The 20,277-nt window shown below is 37.4% G+C and overlaps 2 protein-coding genes across 2 annotated transcripts in view; one reads left to right on the top strand and one right to left on the bottom strand.

Moving 5' to 3' along the window:
* LOC110113280 (glycine cleavage system H protein 2, mitochondrial) overlaps positions 1–20,277 on the top strand; it is a 64,098-nt gene that overhangs the window by 22,399 nt on the left and 21,422 nt on the right. The window contains exons 2-3 of the mRNA XM_020845784.2: positions 5,376–5,464; positions 5,601–5,771. Coding sequence (XP_020701443.1) covers positions 5,376–5,464; positions 5,601–5,771 — 260 coding nt within the window. The remainder of the gene's footprint in view (positions 1–5,375; positions 5,465–5,600; positions 5,772–20,277) is intronic.
* Positions 14,653–16,667, bottom strand: LOC110113279. The gene is made up of 5 exons (XM_020845782.2): positions 16,013–16,667; positions 15,803–15,929; positions 15,437–15,724; positions 15,258–15,362; positions 14,653–15,178 (listed from the first exon to the last, which is right to left on the bottom strand). Exons 1-5 carry the CDS (start codon positions 16,540–16,542, stop codon positions 14,738–14,740), a joined length of 1,491 nt encoding a protein of 496 aa, XP_020701441.2. The 5' UTR covers positions 16,543–16,667; the 3' UTR covers positions 14,653–14,737.

Genomic DNA, 20,277 nt, shown 5'->3' with positions numbered 1-20,277 from the left:
AATGTGATTGCTGATGCTTTGAGCAAAAGGTTTGTGGGAACAGTTAGCAGTTTGATTACTTCTGAGCAAGAATTAATTAAAGAAGTGGAAAGGCTGGAATTAGAAGTGTAATGTCGATCTAATATGTCTTTTAAAGTTATTTCTTAACTTAAGGGAAAATTCTATAAGATGGTGGTGAGGCCTACAATGCTTTATGGTGCCGAATGTTGGCCATTAAAATAGAAGCATAATACTAAGTTAAGTGTGGCAGAGATGAGAATGCTCAGGTGGATGTGTGGCTTTACCCTTAGAAATAGGATACGAAATGAGTATATACGTGAAAAGGTTGGAGTAGCTCCATTAGATGATAAGATTAGAGAGAGTCGCCTTAGATGATTTGGTCACATAAAACGGCGGCCTTTCGATGACCCGGGTAGGAGAGTAGAGGTATTAGATTTGATTTATGTTAAGAAAGGTAGAGACAGACCTAAAAAGTGTTGGTTAGAAAATATTAGGAAGGACCTTTCTTTATTAGATTTAAACGAGAATTTGACTTTTAATAGGACACAATGGAGGAAAAGGATTCATGTAGCCGACCCCACGTAGTGGGATAAAGGCTTGATGATGATGATGTTGTTGTTGTATAGTTCAACCCTCATTACAAAATAGAATTAAAAAAGCTAAGAAGATAGATGAAGAGTATGCGAAGTTGATTGATCGAATCCGTTCTGGAAAAAAAATTGAATTACAAATAGATGATCAAGGTGTAATATTTTGAATAACAAAGTCTGTTTATTTTCTTCCTATGAAATAAATTGATTTAGTCGATAAGTTGGCTCAACTGTACGTAATTATTAGATTGCATGAAATTCCTAAAGTTAATTATCCTCTCTATTTGAGAGAAGGATTTGTGGTGGTGCTGAGGCGATGAAAGTCATCACCGCAGTGGTGCTAGGCTCTCGAGTTTGAGCGATATGGGAGTATCTAAAATATACATATGTGCACAATGACGCTTAGGAAGTGAGTGCCATGGTATTGGACCTAAAATGATGTTTTTAAAATAAATTATCTAAAACCATTTTAATCCCACTCACCCATCCCCATTGTTGGAGAAGAAAGAGAAGTGAGAGAGAGAAGGAGAGAGAAAGAAGAGAGAGAGAGATTCAGCTCGAGATTTGTTCAATTGGCCAGTTGAGAATTTCGTAGAGCACGAGGTAGACTTTTAAATACATGTCTTTAATTTCAATTCTCTTAATTTTATATTATGTTATAAATAAAAACATGTTTTTCCCTAGTCTTGCGATGCTTTCACCATGCAATATTTTGTATATTGCTTGATACTTTATTTTGAACATTTCGACTGTAAAAACTTGAATTTTTATTGGTTAGTTTCCTCTGTGATGATTTTTATGTATATTGATTAAATGAAACATTCTGATTTTAAAAAAATTTCATTTGTAGCCTTAAAATATCACTCTAAAAATTTCTTCAAATTCTTATTGAAATGAAAAATATACCATGGGTATGCTTTTGCACACTTAATGTGGGGTTTAATATTGACAAAGTTGGTAGTTTACGCATTATCATAATCATGTATTAAAGTTATAATAATATATTAAACATTCTTTTTGCATAATTCATAGTATAATATTGGAGAAGTTCTAATATTTTGAAAGTTGCAAGTACACTCTTTGAAATGATAGAAGGGCCCTATATTTTCTGCTATATCCTCATCATCCTTATGTGGATGTGGAAGGGATTCTGACCCCACTTGCTGAATGCGGGTATGGGAGATTATTCGGTTTTGTTTTGTTATGGCCTCACTTGCTGTATGCGAGTGTTAGAGGTTAGATGGAGTTATAAGTGGAAGTAGAGTTATAATTAGATATTAGAGCATTTGCATTATATTCATTCATTGCATATTCTATAAATTTTTTGAATTAAATACAAATAATATTTGGAACATACTTTTATATGTCTAGGATTTTTTGATGAAATATGAAAGTTTAAGTGCAAACATGGTTTTGATGATAAGTATATTTTTGAACCCCTGTGAAATCTATCTGTGAAGGTATAAATAACGACTCTAAAATTAAGTGCATTCTGATAATTGCCAGAAGTTTGCTTTTTGTTAGCATTTAAGTTATACTTTATTAATTAATTGAATATTTGAATAATTTGGGCAACATTTGAGTGGATATTAATATTTGTGATATGAGTGTGAAGGAAGTCTACTGAGTTAGCGGTGCTTTCTTTATTATATTTATCTGGTATTTTAGAAAAAAAGGGAGGGCCTAGTGGGGTAGAAAGAGAAAAGGGCATGGTCGTTTTGTTTAGGACATTTGAGGTATTCTTTTGTAATATTGATTAAATTCTCTTGATGTTTAGTTTGCATGTAAGTTGGATTATTGTATATATGTTTTGAAAAATGAAATTGGATGAAGCTTAGATTATTATTATGATTTTTGATTTTGTAGTTAGCTCTAGTTTATCTACATAGTGGTTGAGATAAAATTTAGCTTTAAGGATTTAATCCCTCCATTAGATCCTGGGGCATCACAATTTCTTTTTTATTGTTAGCAAGTTAGCCTTCTCTCCTATGATGGGCAAGCACCACTCTGGCTATGTGAACTGAGCTAGCTGGGATAGGCTTGTTGTTGCTTCCTTCCATTGGGGCTTTTCCTGGGTATTGACCAGGATCAATGAGTATAAACTCCTTCAACTTGTTCAGCTTTGATAAGCTCTTCTACTAATCCTTGGAGGTGTTGACACTTCTATGTGTCATAGCCATGGTTTAAAAAGGTGTTTGAGGGTTGCACCTCAAGGCGTGCCTCGATTTGAGGAGCATCTTGGACACCTCGAGGCTTAAGCCTTAGTTGTTTGGCTTAGGCTTATGATTTTCTTCATTGAGGTGTTAGCCTCGAGGTAGCTTGAGGCGCCTCCTCAATTACTTTTATTTAATTTTTTTAGTTATGAAGAGTCGAGAGCGCTTATTAGATTTTGAGTTTCATGGGTTCGAAACATTTTTTCCAATATTTGCCCCCCTTTACAGCTTGCAATGAAGGAAACACTCTCTCGGCTTCATGTGCACTACTTCAGCCTTGAATACTTCATTCTCGACTACTTGGCCTCGCTTCGTGTTAGGACGAGTTCTTCGTGATGAGGTAACAATCCATCTTCCCTTTCGAGCTTGTGTTGGCTTTGACAGCGTCGTGAGAAACAATAATGAAATTTAAGACGTGCATTTCTTATATGAAGCATTTATTTTGAAGTTAGATCAGCTTAATTTATATTTATCAAAATTTAATAATTTCATCTTACTTTATTGCTTTTTCTAGTTTAGGTCAAGCTGGAAGTAATCTGTTGGACACCACATATAATACTTTTCATAGTTTCTTAAGCATCGAGGTATAAATTTATAGCTTTTTTCTTTACGAATACATAATTTTTAGTTGTCAATGTTCTTTAATTGCAACGACCTATTTTTGAATGAATTTTATCACGAATAATTCTTTTTCATGTGAATCGTATTTGCTATAACTTTCAATTTTTTTTAATTTATATGATTGAATTGCCTACATATCAAGATCTTTTCTTAAATTTATATGATTTAATCATATGGAAGTATCATTTAGACAGGCTAAAATTAGGTTGATGGAGAAAAGAGTGATTTTTGTGAGTATTTTTTTTCAATTTTCTTTCCAATAACATTTATCTTCAAATAAGCCTTTATGTTCATAATTACTTAATATTTTATCAATTTATGTGTTATTTGTAACTTTTTTAGTAATTTAATTTTTTCCGTTTTGAGGCTTACGCCTCCATCCGCCTCAAGGCATATGCCTCACCTTACTAAGGCAAAACGCCTCGATTCCTGATATCGCCTTTTCAAACCTTGGTCATAGCTATTATCTTTATAGAAAACACAATACCTGGATGTGTCTTTGGCATGCGTGTTTGCCTTCATGGGCATTAGGCATTTAAAAAAAGGCTTTGTTTTGAATGACCTCAAAAACTTGGCCCTGGTACTCTTAATGTGGTATAGGTGGGATAAGCTGGGTTAAGTGTGCGACTTGTGCTTGGGGCGAGTGGCAAGACAAATTTTATCCATCCTTGGAGTGGGTGCTCCTGCAATCTTTAATGGTCTAGGTTGTGGGGGCACTCTTTGGTGCTCTGGACGATGGCTATCTCATGGCGGATTTAGCCTTTTAACTCTTTACTCTCTAGGGTAGAATTCATTTTTTGTCTTGCCCTTGATGTCGATCTCTCCCCTAGAGGAGTTCATAAGGTTGAGTGGTCGTGGAGGACTCGACCACTCTATTGTATTCTTCAACATTGACATAGCTGTTGGCCAATTCTAATAGCCCAACGAGACTCTTTGGTTGTTACAGTCTGAGTTCATAATGAAAAGTACTATCCCATAGTCCTTAAGTTAGAGCTGCTCGTGCAACTGCAAGCTTCAAATCTTTTATTTCCAGCATTTATAATCTTATTAAGAAATTCCCTGGTGTCTCTCGGCTCCGACCTCATTTTCAAGAGAGCTTGCAAACTCTTGTAATGTTTCTGGGCAAGTGAACCACCTCAATGCTGACGTTTTTAGTGCTGTAAAGAATATGCGACATTTGAGCGCATCATCAATATTCAATAGGGAAGTCATTGAATCAAAAGTGGCTAGATGATCCAATGGATTGGCCTTATAAGACTCCAAGTGTGCAATCTTCAACCTGGGAGGCGGAATAGCCAAAAACAACCTTCATTTTTCTAAAATTTTTGGGAGGGGAGAATGACAATTCCTTAAACTGGGCATTTGTTTATAACCTCAAAGAAGACTTGTTGGATCCAAATTCTTTTCCTTAGGAAGAAGTGTTACTTTGTTGAATTTGCATGAACAAACTTCTAATGTCCATCTCAAATGTAGTTTGTTTGTTATGTGGAATTCAAGGCTATATTCAAATTGAATATAAAATTATGGAGGCCAAATGATTATACTTCTCTTTTTTTACTAATGCTTTGATATATTTATTTTTTAAAATATGCTTGATGATTAGATATAAAATTCGTTGTTTGTCATAGACAAGTTAATCACTATCCTTTTCAAATAGGTTTTTGATTTGTATCAACTGACAAGTAGTCAATCATGTTAAGATAACAATCAATAAAATTTGTGGGACTTCTTTTGCAGGTAAGTCATTATCCTGCCGTATTAGATGTTTGAATCATCCTGCATATCGATTTTGTGAATAATAGTGATTCAATTGGATCTATCAGTAGAAATTTACTTCATTGTTATTTATAATAAATCTGAACTCATGCAGACCTATGTAGCAATGTATAATATTTTGATTTCCATGCATTTTGAACTTCTTAATTTATTTTTAATATATATTTTTTGGCAGTTATAGAACACTTGAAGTATGCAGACTCCCATGAATGGGCTGATGTCGATGGAACTTACGCTAAAATAGGGATAACAGATCATGCACAGGTTATTCATGTCGTCATTTGAGCTCCTTCTGCCAGAGATTATATCCTTGGCCTGTTTTGTTGATTAATTTCACTTCTTTGGGAATCTGTCTTTATTCAAAACTTCTAAAAATGATCGAAGTTATCTCCATTTTCAGGACCACTTAGGTGATGTTGTTTATGTGGAACTGCCAGAAGTTGGTGCTACTGTGTCGAAGGGAAAGAATTTTGGTGCAGTTGAGAGCGTCAAGGCAACTAGTGATGTCTATTCTCCTGTATCAGGCGAGGTTATTGAAGTGAACACCAAATTAAATGAATCTCCTGGTTTGGTAAGGCCTCTTGTGGTAAATCTGTTTTCGAGTTTTGAAAGCAGCATAACGGCATTACTAGTTTGTGCCAATAAATTTTCATGTCCGCACACAGAGCATGATGGCTTTTAATTATTCAATAGATCTTTTTCCTGAATGTAGTATTATAAGCCTTTGTAGGTTGTACATCTGACAGGTCCTACTGTCCCGGCTTACCTTTTCTAGGACTTCAATTCAGTGAGATCTGGTTAGCCTGCTCAAAGTCCATCTTGATATCATTGGATCATCACGTTTTGTTAAATTACATAAAAGAGGACAACTCTCTTAGGGTGCTAGCTGTCTAGATTCTTCTCATGCTTTCATCACTTCTTTTGTTGCTGGAGTTACGGGACACGTGATGAACTTGAGAAAAACATTAGGAAATAGAGAAAAAAAAAGAAGAAAATGATTATGTCATTGAGTTGTTGAATTTTCTTGGCATGAAAATTAAAAACCTAAAATTAGGGTACACGAATTTTTCATGAACATCAAGATTCTACATATAAACATAAAAGAAAATTTCAATTATGGATAAAACTATCCTTAACCTTATTACATTATAATTTTTTTAAAGATGAATAATAAATAATGAAACTTCTTCCATAAATGCATTGGGTAAAGAAGGAGAACCTTTTTTATTAGCTCATTGGTGGCTTGTTTAATTTATAGATTTAGCATATGAAGAATTTTAGCTCGTCTTAGACGAATTGGCTGAATAATCATATCATAGTGGTGATACTGCATGTTTTCCCTAGGGTGAGAATATCTCTCATTCGGAGAGTGATTGTTGTAGAATCTCATTAGATGGTTGAAGCCAGCAATACATTCCATTAGAAGAATTATGGAATTTCTTGTTGGTATATGATTTCTCCATCGTGTAAGAATATTTATAGCTTTTTTAGAAGCTAGAAATAAACGTGTCAGTAGTAGAAACTAATCCACACCATGACTATTGTATACTCTCATATTCCATTTCAGATATTTAGTATGTTGTTTGCAGGGTATGGTAGAAATGCTTGTATTGAGTAGGGCCCACAAACTCATCCCAACGATCTTGAGATCTAGTTCAGAATAGAGTCGCCTCTCACAAACTTAATCCATTTTGTTAGAATATTTATAGCTTTTATTTATTTTTATTTGATATTGTTTTTTTTTTAACTATCAGATCCCTATAAATAAAGGGTGGAGAGGAATATTTTGGATCTTTTGAATACAATATCTTATGTATTCTTGATCCCTTTGATTACAAATATTACTGTTATTGGACTATAATCTACAGAGCTCTCTTTCTCTTTCTCTCTCTCTCCATCCTCACATAGGGGCTATTTGGTTAGAAGAAAAGTGAATGAAAAGTAAAGTAAATGCATTACTTTTTCACTTTTTGGTGTTTGGTTGAATGAAAAGCAAATCCAAGATAAAGTAAATGCATTGTATTCCATTTTAGTTTATTTTTTGAGGTACAACGTTCTCTCTCAATTTGAGCGAGAACGCTTTACACCTCTCAAGTGTTTCCTTGACCAGCCTCGGTGGCCAATGTCTCCAATGCCACCTTCCACTGCCGGACCCCGCCGCCGATAGTCACCGCAGCTCGCTGGGCCCCCGCTACCTTGCGTCTGCCTCTGCCACGCCACTCCCTGCTGTCGCAACGCCGATTGCTTGTTGCTGCAGACCACCGGCCTCTACTGCATCCCACCGCCCTACCGTCTCTTGACCTGCCTTCGCCAGCCGTCGCCGCCCATCTCTGCCTCTACCGCCGCCCCCCCACCGGCCACCTTGGTCACAACTTTCTTACAATTTACATACCATTCATTTTATGTCAAACCAAACAAAAAAAGTGAAGTCTTGCACTCCTTTTTCACTCATCCAAATAGCTCCAAAGTATACTTTTACACTATATTCCTTTTTCAGACAAACAAACAACCCCATAGTTTTTCATGTCAACTTTTTAGAGTCTCCTGCTTCTGAGGCCGGGTATCACTCACAGATAAATTTGGATCCAACATCCTAAAAGTTGTAATGTGCATGGATTGATGTTAGTGAGTAGAAAACTGACTAAACTCGATGAGTAGAATAGAACCCTTAGTAAACATGGAGAACCACAATTATATTACTTGCCTTGATCTCATGGAGATGGAGGAAAGGTTGAAAAAAAAATATTCAAAATGCCCTGGGAGGGCTACTTTGGTGTGCACAGAGGGAGATCACTCCTAAAGGATCATTTGCTGGGCGGTTCATTGTATGAGGCCAAATAGTAGGGCATTGACCTCAATATCTATCCCAGACCCCACTTGCATAGTCATGACTGATGATGAGTATAATCAACGAACTTGGCAAGTTAGGAATGAGACTAAGTATGCCAATGCATTTTTCAGGAAGATAGCAGAAGCTATGCAGCCTCCCATTTCAAGATACTACGTTGTCTCTTTTGATTTGATGACATTATTAGTGTATATTGTTGATTCCCTTACGTGCTGGATATTCTTCACGAACCTTAAGGAGTCGGTGATGAGATGGTTTACTTGCATAGTTGTAGAAATGATCACTTCCTCTTAAGAGTTTAGGAGAATGTTTGAGATACAATTTGCCAACACCCAGAAGCCTTAAAAGAATTTACAAACTCTCATGATGAGGCAGGAAGTTGGAGATACATTGAGAAATTTAATTAAGGTTTCAAAGGGAGTTGCTGGAAGTACAAGACTTGGAGTTTTTAGTCGTTAAGGCCACCTTAACTCAATGATTGAGAGAGTCTTTTCCGCCGCGCACTTGGTCTGCAATAGCTGAGAATGTTTGATGAATTGTTTGAGCTTGGTAACAATTATGTCAATGTTGAAGAATACAATAGAGTCGGCTGAGCCTTCTTCATTCACTCACCCATTTGAGCTCACCCTATGGAGATATTGACAGTAGAAAAAGGATCCATGCCAAGGATTGAAGTGACATGAGGCCTAATACACATCTAAATTGTCATTGTATAGGGCACCAGAGAGTGCCATTGTAGCCCAAACCGTAAGGATTATAATATCACTTGCATTAAAAATGGAGGAGCTTCCTTGGGCCACTCGCCCTCACATTAGGGAGGTACATGTCACGACCTGGCCCAGTGAACTCGCAAGTGCGAGGCGGGAACAGAGGTCGGACGGGAAAAGAGACAAGTTAACAAAGCATATCATTAAATCCTCCAAAATGAAAATTAACATCTTTACTACAAGAATGAAAGAGCCACTAAAGTAATTCCAAATAAGATTTTTCTATTTCATTTACCTTTCAAAAGAGATGATTACGTAAAAGTTCTTCTAATAGAATGGATTCCAAATCACAATTAACCCTCTCAAAAATCTATACATACCATCATCTATCAACAAAAATAACAAAACATCAAAAGAACCTGCCGCCCGTCGTCTCCCTACGACGGTAAGTGCGCGGTGGTTGGTCTGCCATTTACCCTTTCCTAGATCCTCCTGAAAAGTGTTCCCACAATGAGGGTGAGTCTTATACTCAATAGGTGAGAATGAAAATTCAAATAAACTTAGAATCAAGAGAGAAAAACTATAACATGCTTTGGGAATTTTAGCAAAAAAATCATTAATCATATAACAAGTTATGCTCAAAGAAAAATATACCTTTACCTCAACTTTCAAATGCTTAATCCTTCCATAACCTTTCCTTTCTTCCTTTTTAAAACATCATGCCTCAAGTGATAATCTCAAATGCATATAACATGTGTATGAAACATTCATAACAGTTTAATATATTTAACTATAACACCCGTCTCAGGAGTATCACTTGTACTGATCAGGTACATAAAATTTGTCCTTTTCCATTGGTTCATAGGAACCATCCTTTTCCATAGCTCATAAGAGCCTCCTTTTCTATGGCTCATAAGAGCCTCCTTTTCCATGGCTCATAAGAGCCTCTTTTTCCATGGCTCATAAGAGCCTCCTTTTCCATGTGATACTCCCGCGTCAACATACACATACATTTATTATTCATATAACTATAAGAGATGCTTTATGTAAATCATTCTTAAACTAACCACTTGTATGTTTCCTTAGAAAAATACATGCTTGATATGCTTATGTGTGCTTTTGCAAGTAAGAGGAAAGACATGTATAGCATAAAAAGAGAAATGAGCATGTGATTCATTCATAAATCGTACATTTGCATAAAAAAGACCCATTGCATTTGCTTCAAGTGTCTTTAAACTTACAAGGGATCATGAGCCATGAAAGTTTTGTGATGAGCATAAATGAATTGGTAATTTCTATGTAATTGCAATGAAAGAAAAGTTGTCTAACATTTATAAGAAAATCCATTCCACCTACCTCAATCCGTGCACTCCTTTCTTTGACCGATCAACTCTTTCCCTCCACACGATTTATCTCTAAAAGAAACATTTAAAGAAAAGCATAAGTGACTAATCCCTACACAATAAACTAAACCTTAATTCTAAAGTAATAAAAGAGTCATTTCTATGTTTTGTTTAAGTTCCAAATCAAACCCTTCCCATATTTCATGAAATCTCTCAACACATTTTCTCTCATTAAAAGTTTAGGCCAAATCCTTATATTCTAAGTATACAACACCCTTCCCTACCTTCAAAACATAATTAAAATAAATTCAATTTTCGGAATTAAATAAATAAAAAATTATAAAATATAGTTTTTCAAGCAAAACCCATGTATTTGCTTCTAAAATCCTCCCAACAACCTATGAAACCATGGGGATCAAAAATATCATGATTGAGAAAAAACCCTAAATCCTAAACTCAAAATTTTGCTTAAACCTTACAATGTCTTCCCATAAAACTTCCCCATACCCTTAGAAATATCTTTTGTGAAGGCATTTCCAAAGAAGATCAATTTTAAGTAAAATCCTAATTTTCAAAATTCATATTTTGATAAAAAAAATACACATTAGGGTTTAAAAACATCCCCCTAAACTTCCCTAAACTTTTCTCAAAAGAATCTCAAAGAAAACTTAAGTTTTCTTAAAACCCTAGTTTTCATTTCTTAGGGAGAACTCAAGGAAAGGAGGAAACTCATGCAAAACTCATACCTTAGTCTTCCCTTAGTCTCCCCTACAATTTCCCCCAAGATTGGTCGTCGAAAACCGCCGCCGGAGCCGCCCGATCCCTCTCCCGTCGCCTCTACCCTTGCGCTCCCCTCCCTCCTTGTCCGCTCGGTTTGGGCAAAAAGGGCGAATGAGGGGAAGAGTGGGGGGTTCGGTTTGTCTAATAGGGAGTAATGGGAAAGGCCTAAAGACCTAATTTCCCTCACTTAAGTAGATTTGTCTTAAGAAAGGCTTAGGAGTAGTTTGGGCATTAATGAACTTCTAAAAATTATAATATCCAAAATACTTAAAATACGATATAGGTTCTATACATCAAATGATCAGAATTTTACGCTCTATTTTCTAAAATTATTCCCGTCGAAAACCGATAACCTCAAAATTTTCACTTAAAACTCGTCGCGGCGCTTTGAAAAGCGTGCGAGGCCTAAAACGACATTTTGCGGGTTTTACAATCCTCCCTCCCTTATAAAAATTTCGTCCTCGAAATTTAAGACAAGCTTAAGAATCCATACCTTAGCCAAATAGGTGAGGGTAGCTCTCCCTCATCTCTGATTCCTTCTCCCAAGTAGCATCTTTCTCAGTTCCATGTTTCCACATAACTTTAACATAAGGAATCTCTCTACTTCGAAGCTGCTTAACATTATAATATATGATCTTCTCAGGCTCCTCTACAAAAGTCAGATCTGGTTGGATATCTATTGCTTCAGTACTGATATTCTGAGCTTCATCTGTAATGTATTTCCTCAAAGAAGAGATATGTAATACATTATGTATTCCACTCATGTGAGATGGCAAAATTAATCTGTAAGCCACACTGCCAACTCTCTCTGATATCTCAAAATGGCCAACATACCTTGGACTTAGTTTCCCAACTTTGCCAAATCTCTTCACACCTTTCATAGGACTAACCTTGAGGAATACAAACTCTCCAACCTCAAACTCAACAAATCTATGTTTGGCATCATAGTACTTCTTCTGTCTATCTTGCACAGCCTTCAATCTATCACGAATCAGTCTTATCTTTTCAGTAGCATCATCTACTAAATCAGCTCCAATGATCTTTCTTTCTCCTGCTTCAGCCCAACATAAAGGAGTTCTGCACCTCCTTCCATATAAAGCTTCATATGGTGTCATACCTATACTTTCTTGGAAGCTATTGCTATAAGCAAACTCAATCAGTGGAATGTGTGTCTCTCATTTGCCACCAAAATCAAGTACACATAATTTGAGTAAATCTTCTAAGGTCTGAATAGTCCTTTCTGATTGACCATCTGTTTGAGGGTGAAAGGCTGTACTGAAAGTAAGTCTAGTGCCCATTGCCTCTTGAACCTTCCTCCACAATCTAGAGGTGAATCTCCCATCTCTATCTGACACTATCGATCTTGGTACACTATGAAGTTTAACAATCTCATTAACATAAATGCTGGCCAACTTTTCAACAGCATCAGATTGCTTGATAGGTAAGAAGTTTGCTGACTTGGTTAACCTATCAATGATCACCCATAAAGCATCATGACGAGTTCTGGACCTAGGCAATCTAATCACAAAATCCATAGCTGTCTTCCCACTTCCATTCTGGTATAGGTAAAGGCTGCAATAACCCTCCTGGCTTTTGATGTTCTATCTTAACCATCTGACAAACAGTGCACTTAGCCACCATTTCTGCTACATTTCTCTTCATCCCTGGCCACCAAAAGTATTCCTTCAAATCTTGGTACATCTTGTTACTACCCGGGTGAATGGTATAACTTGAATAGTGAGCTTCTTGAATAATGTCCTTCCTCAAATCTCCAACATCTGGGATTTAAATTCTGCCTCTATATCGTAGTAGCTCATCACCATCAAGCTCAAACTCCTCCACGTGACCCACCTTCACCAAATTTAGGATTTTCTCAAATTCTGCATCTTGTGGCAAGGCTTCCCTTATCCTATCCTTCAAGGTGGACTGAATGATCATCTGATTCAAAGCAACAAACTCTGCATCATTGGGCTGAACTATAGAAATCTCTAACTTCTCTAGATCTCTTACCAACTCTTGCTGTTGTGTAATCATCCAACTGGCACTACTAGAAGTCTTCCTGCTTAAGGCATCTGCTACAACATTTTCCTTGCCTGGATGATATTGGATATCCAAATCATAGTCTTTGATAAGCTCCAACCACCTCCTCTGCCTTAAATTCAACTCTTTCTGTGTGAAGATATATTTCAAACTTTGATGATCCGTAAATACTTCACACTTCACCCCATATAAGTAATGTCTCCATATTTTTAAAGCAAAAACCACTGTAGCTAACTCCAGATCATGGGTTGGATAGTTTCTTTCATGGTTCTTCAGTTTCCTTGAAGCATAACCGTTCTGCATCAGTACACAACCCAACCCTTTAAGAGAGGCATCACTATAAAGCTAAAATCCATCCGTCCCTGAAGGAATAGTGAGCATTGGAGCAGTCATCAAACACCGTTTCAACCTTTGAAAAGCCTCTTCACATTGATCTGTCCATACAAACTTCATTGCCTTTTGGGTCAATCTAGATAATGACATAGCTATTCGAGAAAACCCCTCAACAAATCTTCTATAGTAACCAGCTAAACCCAAAAAGCTCCTGATCTCCATCACAGTAGTGGGCCGTGTCCAATCTGCTATAGCTTGTACCTTGTGCTGATCCACAGAGATCTCTCAATTGCTAATTACATGGCCCAAAAAATTCACACTTTTCAACCAAAGCTCACATTTGGAGAACTTAGCATACAAATCATTATCTTTTAAGGTATACAATACTGACCTTAAATGATTTGCATGCATCCTTTCATCTGGGGAGTAAACAAGTATGTCATCTATGAAAGCAATCACGAATTGATCTAAAGAATGCTGAAAGATTCTATTCATGAGATCCATAAATACTGCAGGGGCATTTGTTTGGCCAAAAGGCATCACTATAAACTCAAAATGCCCGTATCTAGTGTTGAATGCTGTCTTTGCTATGTCCTCTTCTCTGACCTTGAGCTGATAGTATCTTGATCTCAAGTCTATCTTGAAAAACACAGAGGCACCCTCCAACTGATCAAATAAATCATCAATTCTTGGAAGAGGGTATTTATTCTTTATAGTCAACTTGTTCAATTCTCTGTAGTCTATGCAAAGCCTTAAACTCCCATCACTACAGGAAAACCTGTTATTACCGGCGAACAGAATCCGCCGGAACTAATGTAAACTCCGACGGAAACGTTAGTTTCCGGCGCAAAGCTCTCCGCCTGTTTCGGGTGCGTCGATAATTTTTTTCCGACGCATATATTGCGCCGGAAACAGTTCCGGCGCAGTTTCCGACGCACTACCAGCTCATTAAACGTTTTGTTTGCCGACGTGAAAAATGGGAGAATTCCGGCGCCTTATGCGCCGGTAATTACCGTCGTATCGTGCGACGGTAATTAACGGCGGATAAGGTGCCAGAGCCGCGTCATCGAAATTCCACGCTTGGTTTATGACGCAATTGTTGCGCCGGTAATTAACGGCGGAATATCCGCCGGACTGGCCACGGTAGTTTCCGACGGATCATATTCGCCGGTAAGTACGCTCGATACATTTCGTTGTATCGTCTTTTCCGGCGGATTTCCGGCGCATAATCCGCCGGAAACCTGTAGCATTGACAAAAAAAAATTGCCTTCCCAGCCAACAATTTCATTTCCACACTTGCAAACCTATCAATTCTAACACATACAAGTTCCACAACAGGTTCACAACAATTCCACAACTTCACAATAATTTATAACAGTTTCATAACAGTTTAGTACTAAAAATCAACTGATAACATCATATTAAAAGTAATTGTCCAATAACACAAGTTCACATAAAAATACAAGTTCATTTCAACTAAATTACACTACTCTGACTCCGTGGACTCCTCCTCAGGTGGAGCTACGTCTTTTCCACTCAGTTGCTCCCTCATCTTGCGCATTTCATCCAGCAACTGATTGTGTTGCTCCGTACTTGTTTGCACCTGTGCTTGCAGCTGAGCTTGAACCTGTGCTTGCAGCTGAGCTTGCCAATCAACTTGTGATTTCCTTACTTGTTCTAGCTCAGCTTGAAGGGCAATTACTTGTTGATCTTGTAAGGACTCATGCGAACTGGATGCGAAGCTGGATGCAGTAGAGGAGGTCATCCCCTCGTATGCCTGAGCTTGCGCACCTAAGCCATATACTCTACCATGCTGCATTCCTCCGACGGCCTGCGACCACATGCGATACTCAGAATACTCCACAGAGCCGCCAGAAGAGCCCTCACCTGATGCGGCATGAGTCTCTCGAATCCGTGTATATTCCTCCTGTGAAAATCGAATATAAGTATATATATAATTAAACTAAAACTTATAAAATATCAAATATTTATAAAAATATACTTACATGGGCCTTCCTTGCTCTCTCATCAATCCATTGTTGATCCTCCTGTCGCTTATGAGTGCGACTATGCAATTCCACAGGAGTTGGTTCTCTACCAAGTGACGCTTTCTGTTACAATTAAGAGAGTTTTATCAATACTAATTATTAAAAAACAATTTTAAAAAATAATTAAAATTCATTACCAAACGACGCCTGTGCTCAGTATGTGGAACGGAGCCTCCTGTATGAAGTGCACTACCTAAGCCCCCAACATCAGAAGCTCTGTTCTGTCGATTTTGATCCCTCCTCCTAGTGTACTCTTCGCTGCCCCAAGCTGCATTCAACTCAGCCCATATCTCCTCTCCAATCCACAATGGTCGTTTCCCAACCTTTCTAACATCTGTGAACATGTCGCGCATCCGAGTAGAGCCACGCTTCTCAAAATTCTTTCTAATCTTGTCATTGTGTTGGGGCAGCCAACAAAACTCTTTCTGCAATAAAAAACAATCAATTTACCTTAAGTAAGAAAGAATAAATCATTTAACATAAAAACAAAAACACAGAAATACCTCAAACTCTCTAAACCACATCTCCCGGACTTCTTTTGGGACTTTCTTCCAAGAAACATAAGGAGCGTCAAACCTGCTCCGTATGATGTCCCGTATTTTATGTGTTGGTTGTTTTGATGGATAGAACCTACAAAAATAAAGTTATGTAAAACAAATATAAAATATAAAATAAAACAATTAGTTAGTTTAAATAAAAGTTACTATACGTACGTGTCACCCTCAGGTGCTATCAACATTCTACCATCTGTCTGCTGCTCTGCTGCAGCTGCTGTCGAAGGTCCAGCTGCTGTCGAAGGTCCAGTTGTAGCAGGCTGATGGGGTGGTGGGGGATAGTATGGTGGAGCATATGGTGGAAATGGATAAGTAGGAGGGGCACCAGCATAAGGTGGGGGTGTGAAGTATGGGTAGAAAGGAGTAGCCTGCCCGAGATCTGGTGAAGGAAATCGAAGGTCCGGTGAGTAGAACTGCGGGCTACTGGCTCCAGGAGTGGGTAAAGGCTGTGTAGCAGGCTGAGGCTGTGTAGCAGGCTGAGGCTGTGTAGCAGGCTGAGGCTGTGTAGCAGGCTGAGGCTGTGTAGCAGGCTGAGGCTGTGTAGCAGGCTGAGACTGTGTAGCAGGCTGAGCCGAGGTGGTCTCCTCAGTACGTAGTGACCTATGTGGTCCAATTGTAGTCTTCTTAGTGCGCCTGTTAAAAATATTTTTTATCAACCCTCTATTAGGCTGCTCCTCACCTGAAGCCATCTGCACATAAATAAAAAAGAAATATTAGAAATATGAGTTATAACAGAAATGGAAATTAACGCAGTGCAGTAGCTAAAAAAAATGGACTGAAGTAAAATACAGGTAAGTAAAAAAAAAAAACAGAGTGTAGTAGCTATAAAAAACAGTGAAGTAAAATACAGGGAAGTAAAATAATTTACCTTATGTTGTTAACTCATCATTTGTTGATTCACTTTCATCAGATGATACACTCCTAGCACAATCAGATTCATCATCACTTTCCTCTATGTTTAGATCTACCTCCTCTAACTGCAACTCGCTCTCATTAAATCTGATTTGGTCATCTACATTGATTGGGAGATCTTTTAAATTAGACATAAACTCTTCTTGGTGTGCTGTTGGTATCGTACTGGTTTTCTCAATTACTCCCCTTGGTTTAGTCTTCATAACTACCAGCCAATCCTGTTTGCCTCGTATTCCGCTTGGATAGTTAGCATAATAGACTTGAGTTGCCTGACTAGCAATGATGAAAGGATCAAACTTTGCATATCTCCTAGCCCGCTTTACTTCTGTTATACCGTAAATTGGATGAACTTTCGTGCCTCTATTTGGTACTGGATCAAACCATTCACAATTGAAGAGATACACAATATTCCTCATACCGGGATATTCAACCTCTAATATTTCTTGTAATACCCCGTAGTATTCAGAATCATCGCCTGTATGGGTGTTCCCTCTTACACATACGCCTGAATTTTCTGTCTTCCTACCTTCACACAAATTTTTTGTTTGAAATTTATAACCATTTACCTCAAATATTTGATAGCATTTTACTAATCTATTTGGTCCCCAAGCTAACTCAGATAACCTTGAAAACTGGGAACTGTCTTCAGCGTGTACCTTTAAATGTGACATTGTGTCATTGTTACTAATATTAATTGCAGAAATAATTAACTCATTAAGTAAGAATAATTATTCAAAATATACCGTATTTTTGAACCAAGCAGTGAATTCTTTTTCCACTATCTTCTGGACTTCTCCTTCTTCTGATATACTAAGACCATCAATGAACCTCCTACAAATTCATATCTTGAGTTTAGAAGAAAGTATAAAAGAGAACTAAAAATATAACAAAATGAAATCATACTTACTCGAGATACGGCTCAACTTCATCACAATTAAGCAAGATGTACAATGTGATAACTGTCATCTCTTTATCAGTCAAATAGCGCACGGTGCTAGCGCCTAAAGGTTCCCCAATTCCACTAAATACAGATATATTAGAGGATTTACCAACATTCTGAGATGTTGAACTTTCACCTGATTGAGATATTGTTTCAAAATAATACGAGCAAAACTGAGTAGTCTCGTATGTTAAATATGCTTCACAGATAGAGCCTTCGGGTCGTGCTTTGTTCTTAGCGGTCTTCTTAAGTTTATTTAAATATCTCTCAAAAGGATACATCCACCTATATTGAACAGGTCCACCAACCATAGCCTCATATGGTAAATGAATAGGTAGATGCTCCATAGAGTCAAAAAAGCCTGGAGGAAATATTTTCTCAAGTTGACACAAAATGAATGGAATTTGCTGCTCCATATGAATCAAATTCTCCACATTTAATTTAGAAGAGCATAAATCTTTGAAGAAGACACTTAACTCGACCAAGGGCTTCAAAATCTGATCTGGCAGATAACTGAAAGCAGTGGATAGTAGACATTGCATGAAGATGTGACAATCATGACTTTTCAATCCAAATAATCTCCCTGATCTTATGTCAACACACCGGCTTAGATTGGAAGAATATCCATCAGGTACTCGTAGAGTCTTCACCCATTCACAAACTGCTCGTTTTTGCTCTAAAGTTAATGTGAATGGAGCTTTTGGTTTGAGGAATTTTCCCGCTCCACCATCCTTCAATTCCAAAGCTTTCCTTCTACAAATCTCCTTTAAGTCCATCCTTGCTTTTATATTATCTTTTGATTTCTCTTTGATGTCCATAACTGTATAGAAAATATTATCAAAAACATTTTTCTCTATATGCATAACATCCAAGTTATGTCTAATCAAGTTTGTTCTCCAATATGGCAACGACCAAAAAATACTTTTCTTGGTCCAATTATGGTAGACACCATATTCCGGCAATCTGAACTCAGCTAATCTTGGAGATTCCATTATGGTGGGCAAGAACTCTACTCTTTCAAAAATTTCTTCACTACTGAATCTTGGTGGAGGAGGAATCATCACCATTTTATTTTTAGTAAAAGCTTCTTTATTTCGCCTGAAAGGATGACTTTGAGGCAAAAACATTCGATGACAATCGAACCAACTGTTCTTCCTACCATACTTTAAAGTGAATGATTTTGTATTTTCCAAACAATATGGACAAGCTAACTTGCCTGAAGTGTTCCAACCTGAGAGCATACCATATGCAGGAAAGTCACCAATTGTCCAAAGTAATGCTGCTCTTAGTGTAAAATTCTGTTTGGTGGAGATATCATATGTACTTACTCCTTCTTCCCATAATAAACTTAAATCATCAATCAGAGGTTGTAAGAATACGTCAATCTTTAATTTTGGATTATGTGGCCCTGGAATTATAAGTGACAAAAACATATAAGGAGTAGTCATACATAACTCTGGAGGAAGATTGTAAGGAGTGAGTATCACAGGCCAACATGAGTACGGTGTAGCCGACTGACTGAATGGAGTAAAACCATCTGCGCATAAACCTAATCTGACATTTCTTAGTTCTGCCGCGAATGTGGGATGTGTACGATCAAAGTGCTTCCAAGCCTCTGCTTCTGATGGATGTGTAATAACACCTTCTTGTGGAATGTGATCATTATGCCATCTCATATGTGCAGCAGATCTCATGGATGCATATAGCCGTTGTAGTCTCGGAATTATTGGAAAGTAGAACATCCTACTAACAGGCACATCCTTTTGCTTCCTTCTATTTCTAGATTTGGGTTTAAATCTTGGTGCATTGCAATGACGGCATACAGTTTCTGCAATATCTTCTTTAAAGTATAGCATGCATCCATTGACACAACAATCTATCTTTGTGTATGTCAAACCAAGTTTCGAAACTAACTTCTTTGTCCGATATAGATCTGTAGGAATTAAATTATCTGTCGGATTGGTTTCCTTAAGCAGCCCAATGAATTGATTAAAACATTCACGAGCAACATTATATTCAGCCTTGATGCTTAACATCTTCACAGCAACAGATAATTCTGAGTGAGTCGTGCACCCTTTCCAGATTGGTTGCTGTGCAGCATGCAATAAATCATAAAAATTTTGTGCCTCCGTATTCGGTAACTCTTCATAAATTCCAGTTGCATCATGAACTAATTCCTCAAGATTTGGACGGATGTTTTCAGCCTCAGCAACATTACTACTTGTAGAAGGACCGCATTGATAATCAAATTGTGGCTCATACTCACCATGACAAGTCCAATACCAATACCGTGGCATAAATCCTCTGCGATACAGATCAACAGTTACGTCATCTGGTTCTAGGATCACTAGATTTTTGTGTTTAGAACATGGACATCGAAACTTTCCTTCAGATATAAAGATCGGCAGCTGTTTCGCTTGCTGAATGAAAAAGTTCACCCCATTGATGAATTCATCTGTTAATGTCTTCCGACCTTGAGATAATCAATTATACATCCAACTTCTTTGGTTTCTAATATCCATAACCTATATATAAGAGAAAAAAAGTAATGGATTTATATATATAGATCTAA

Source organism: Dendrobium catenatum, unplaced genomic scaffold (genome assembly GCF_001605985.2).
Source record: "Dendrobium catenatum unplaced genomic scaffold, ASM160598v2 fragScaff_scaffold_1493, whole genome shotgun sequence".
In the NCBI taxonomy this organism is placed as follows: Eukaryota; Viridiplantae; Streptophyta; class Magnoliopsida; order Asparagales; family Orchidaceae; genus Dendrobium; species Dendrobium catenatum.
Note: the sequence above shows the minus strand (reverse complement) of the source record. Positions and strands in the feature narration are given on the sequence as shown.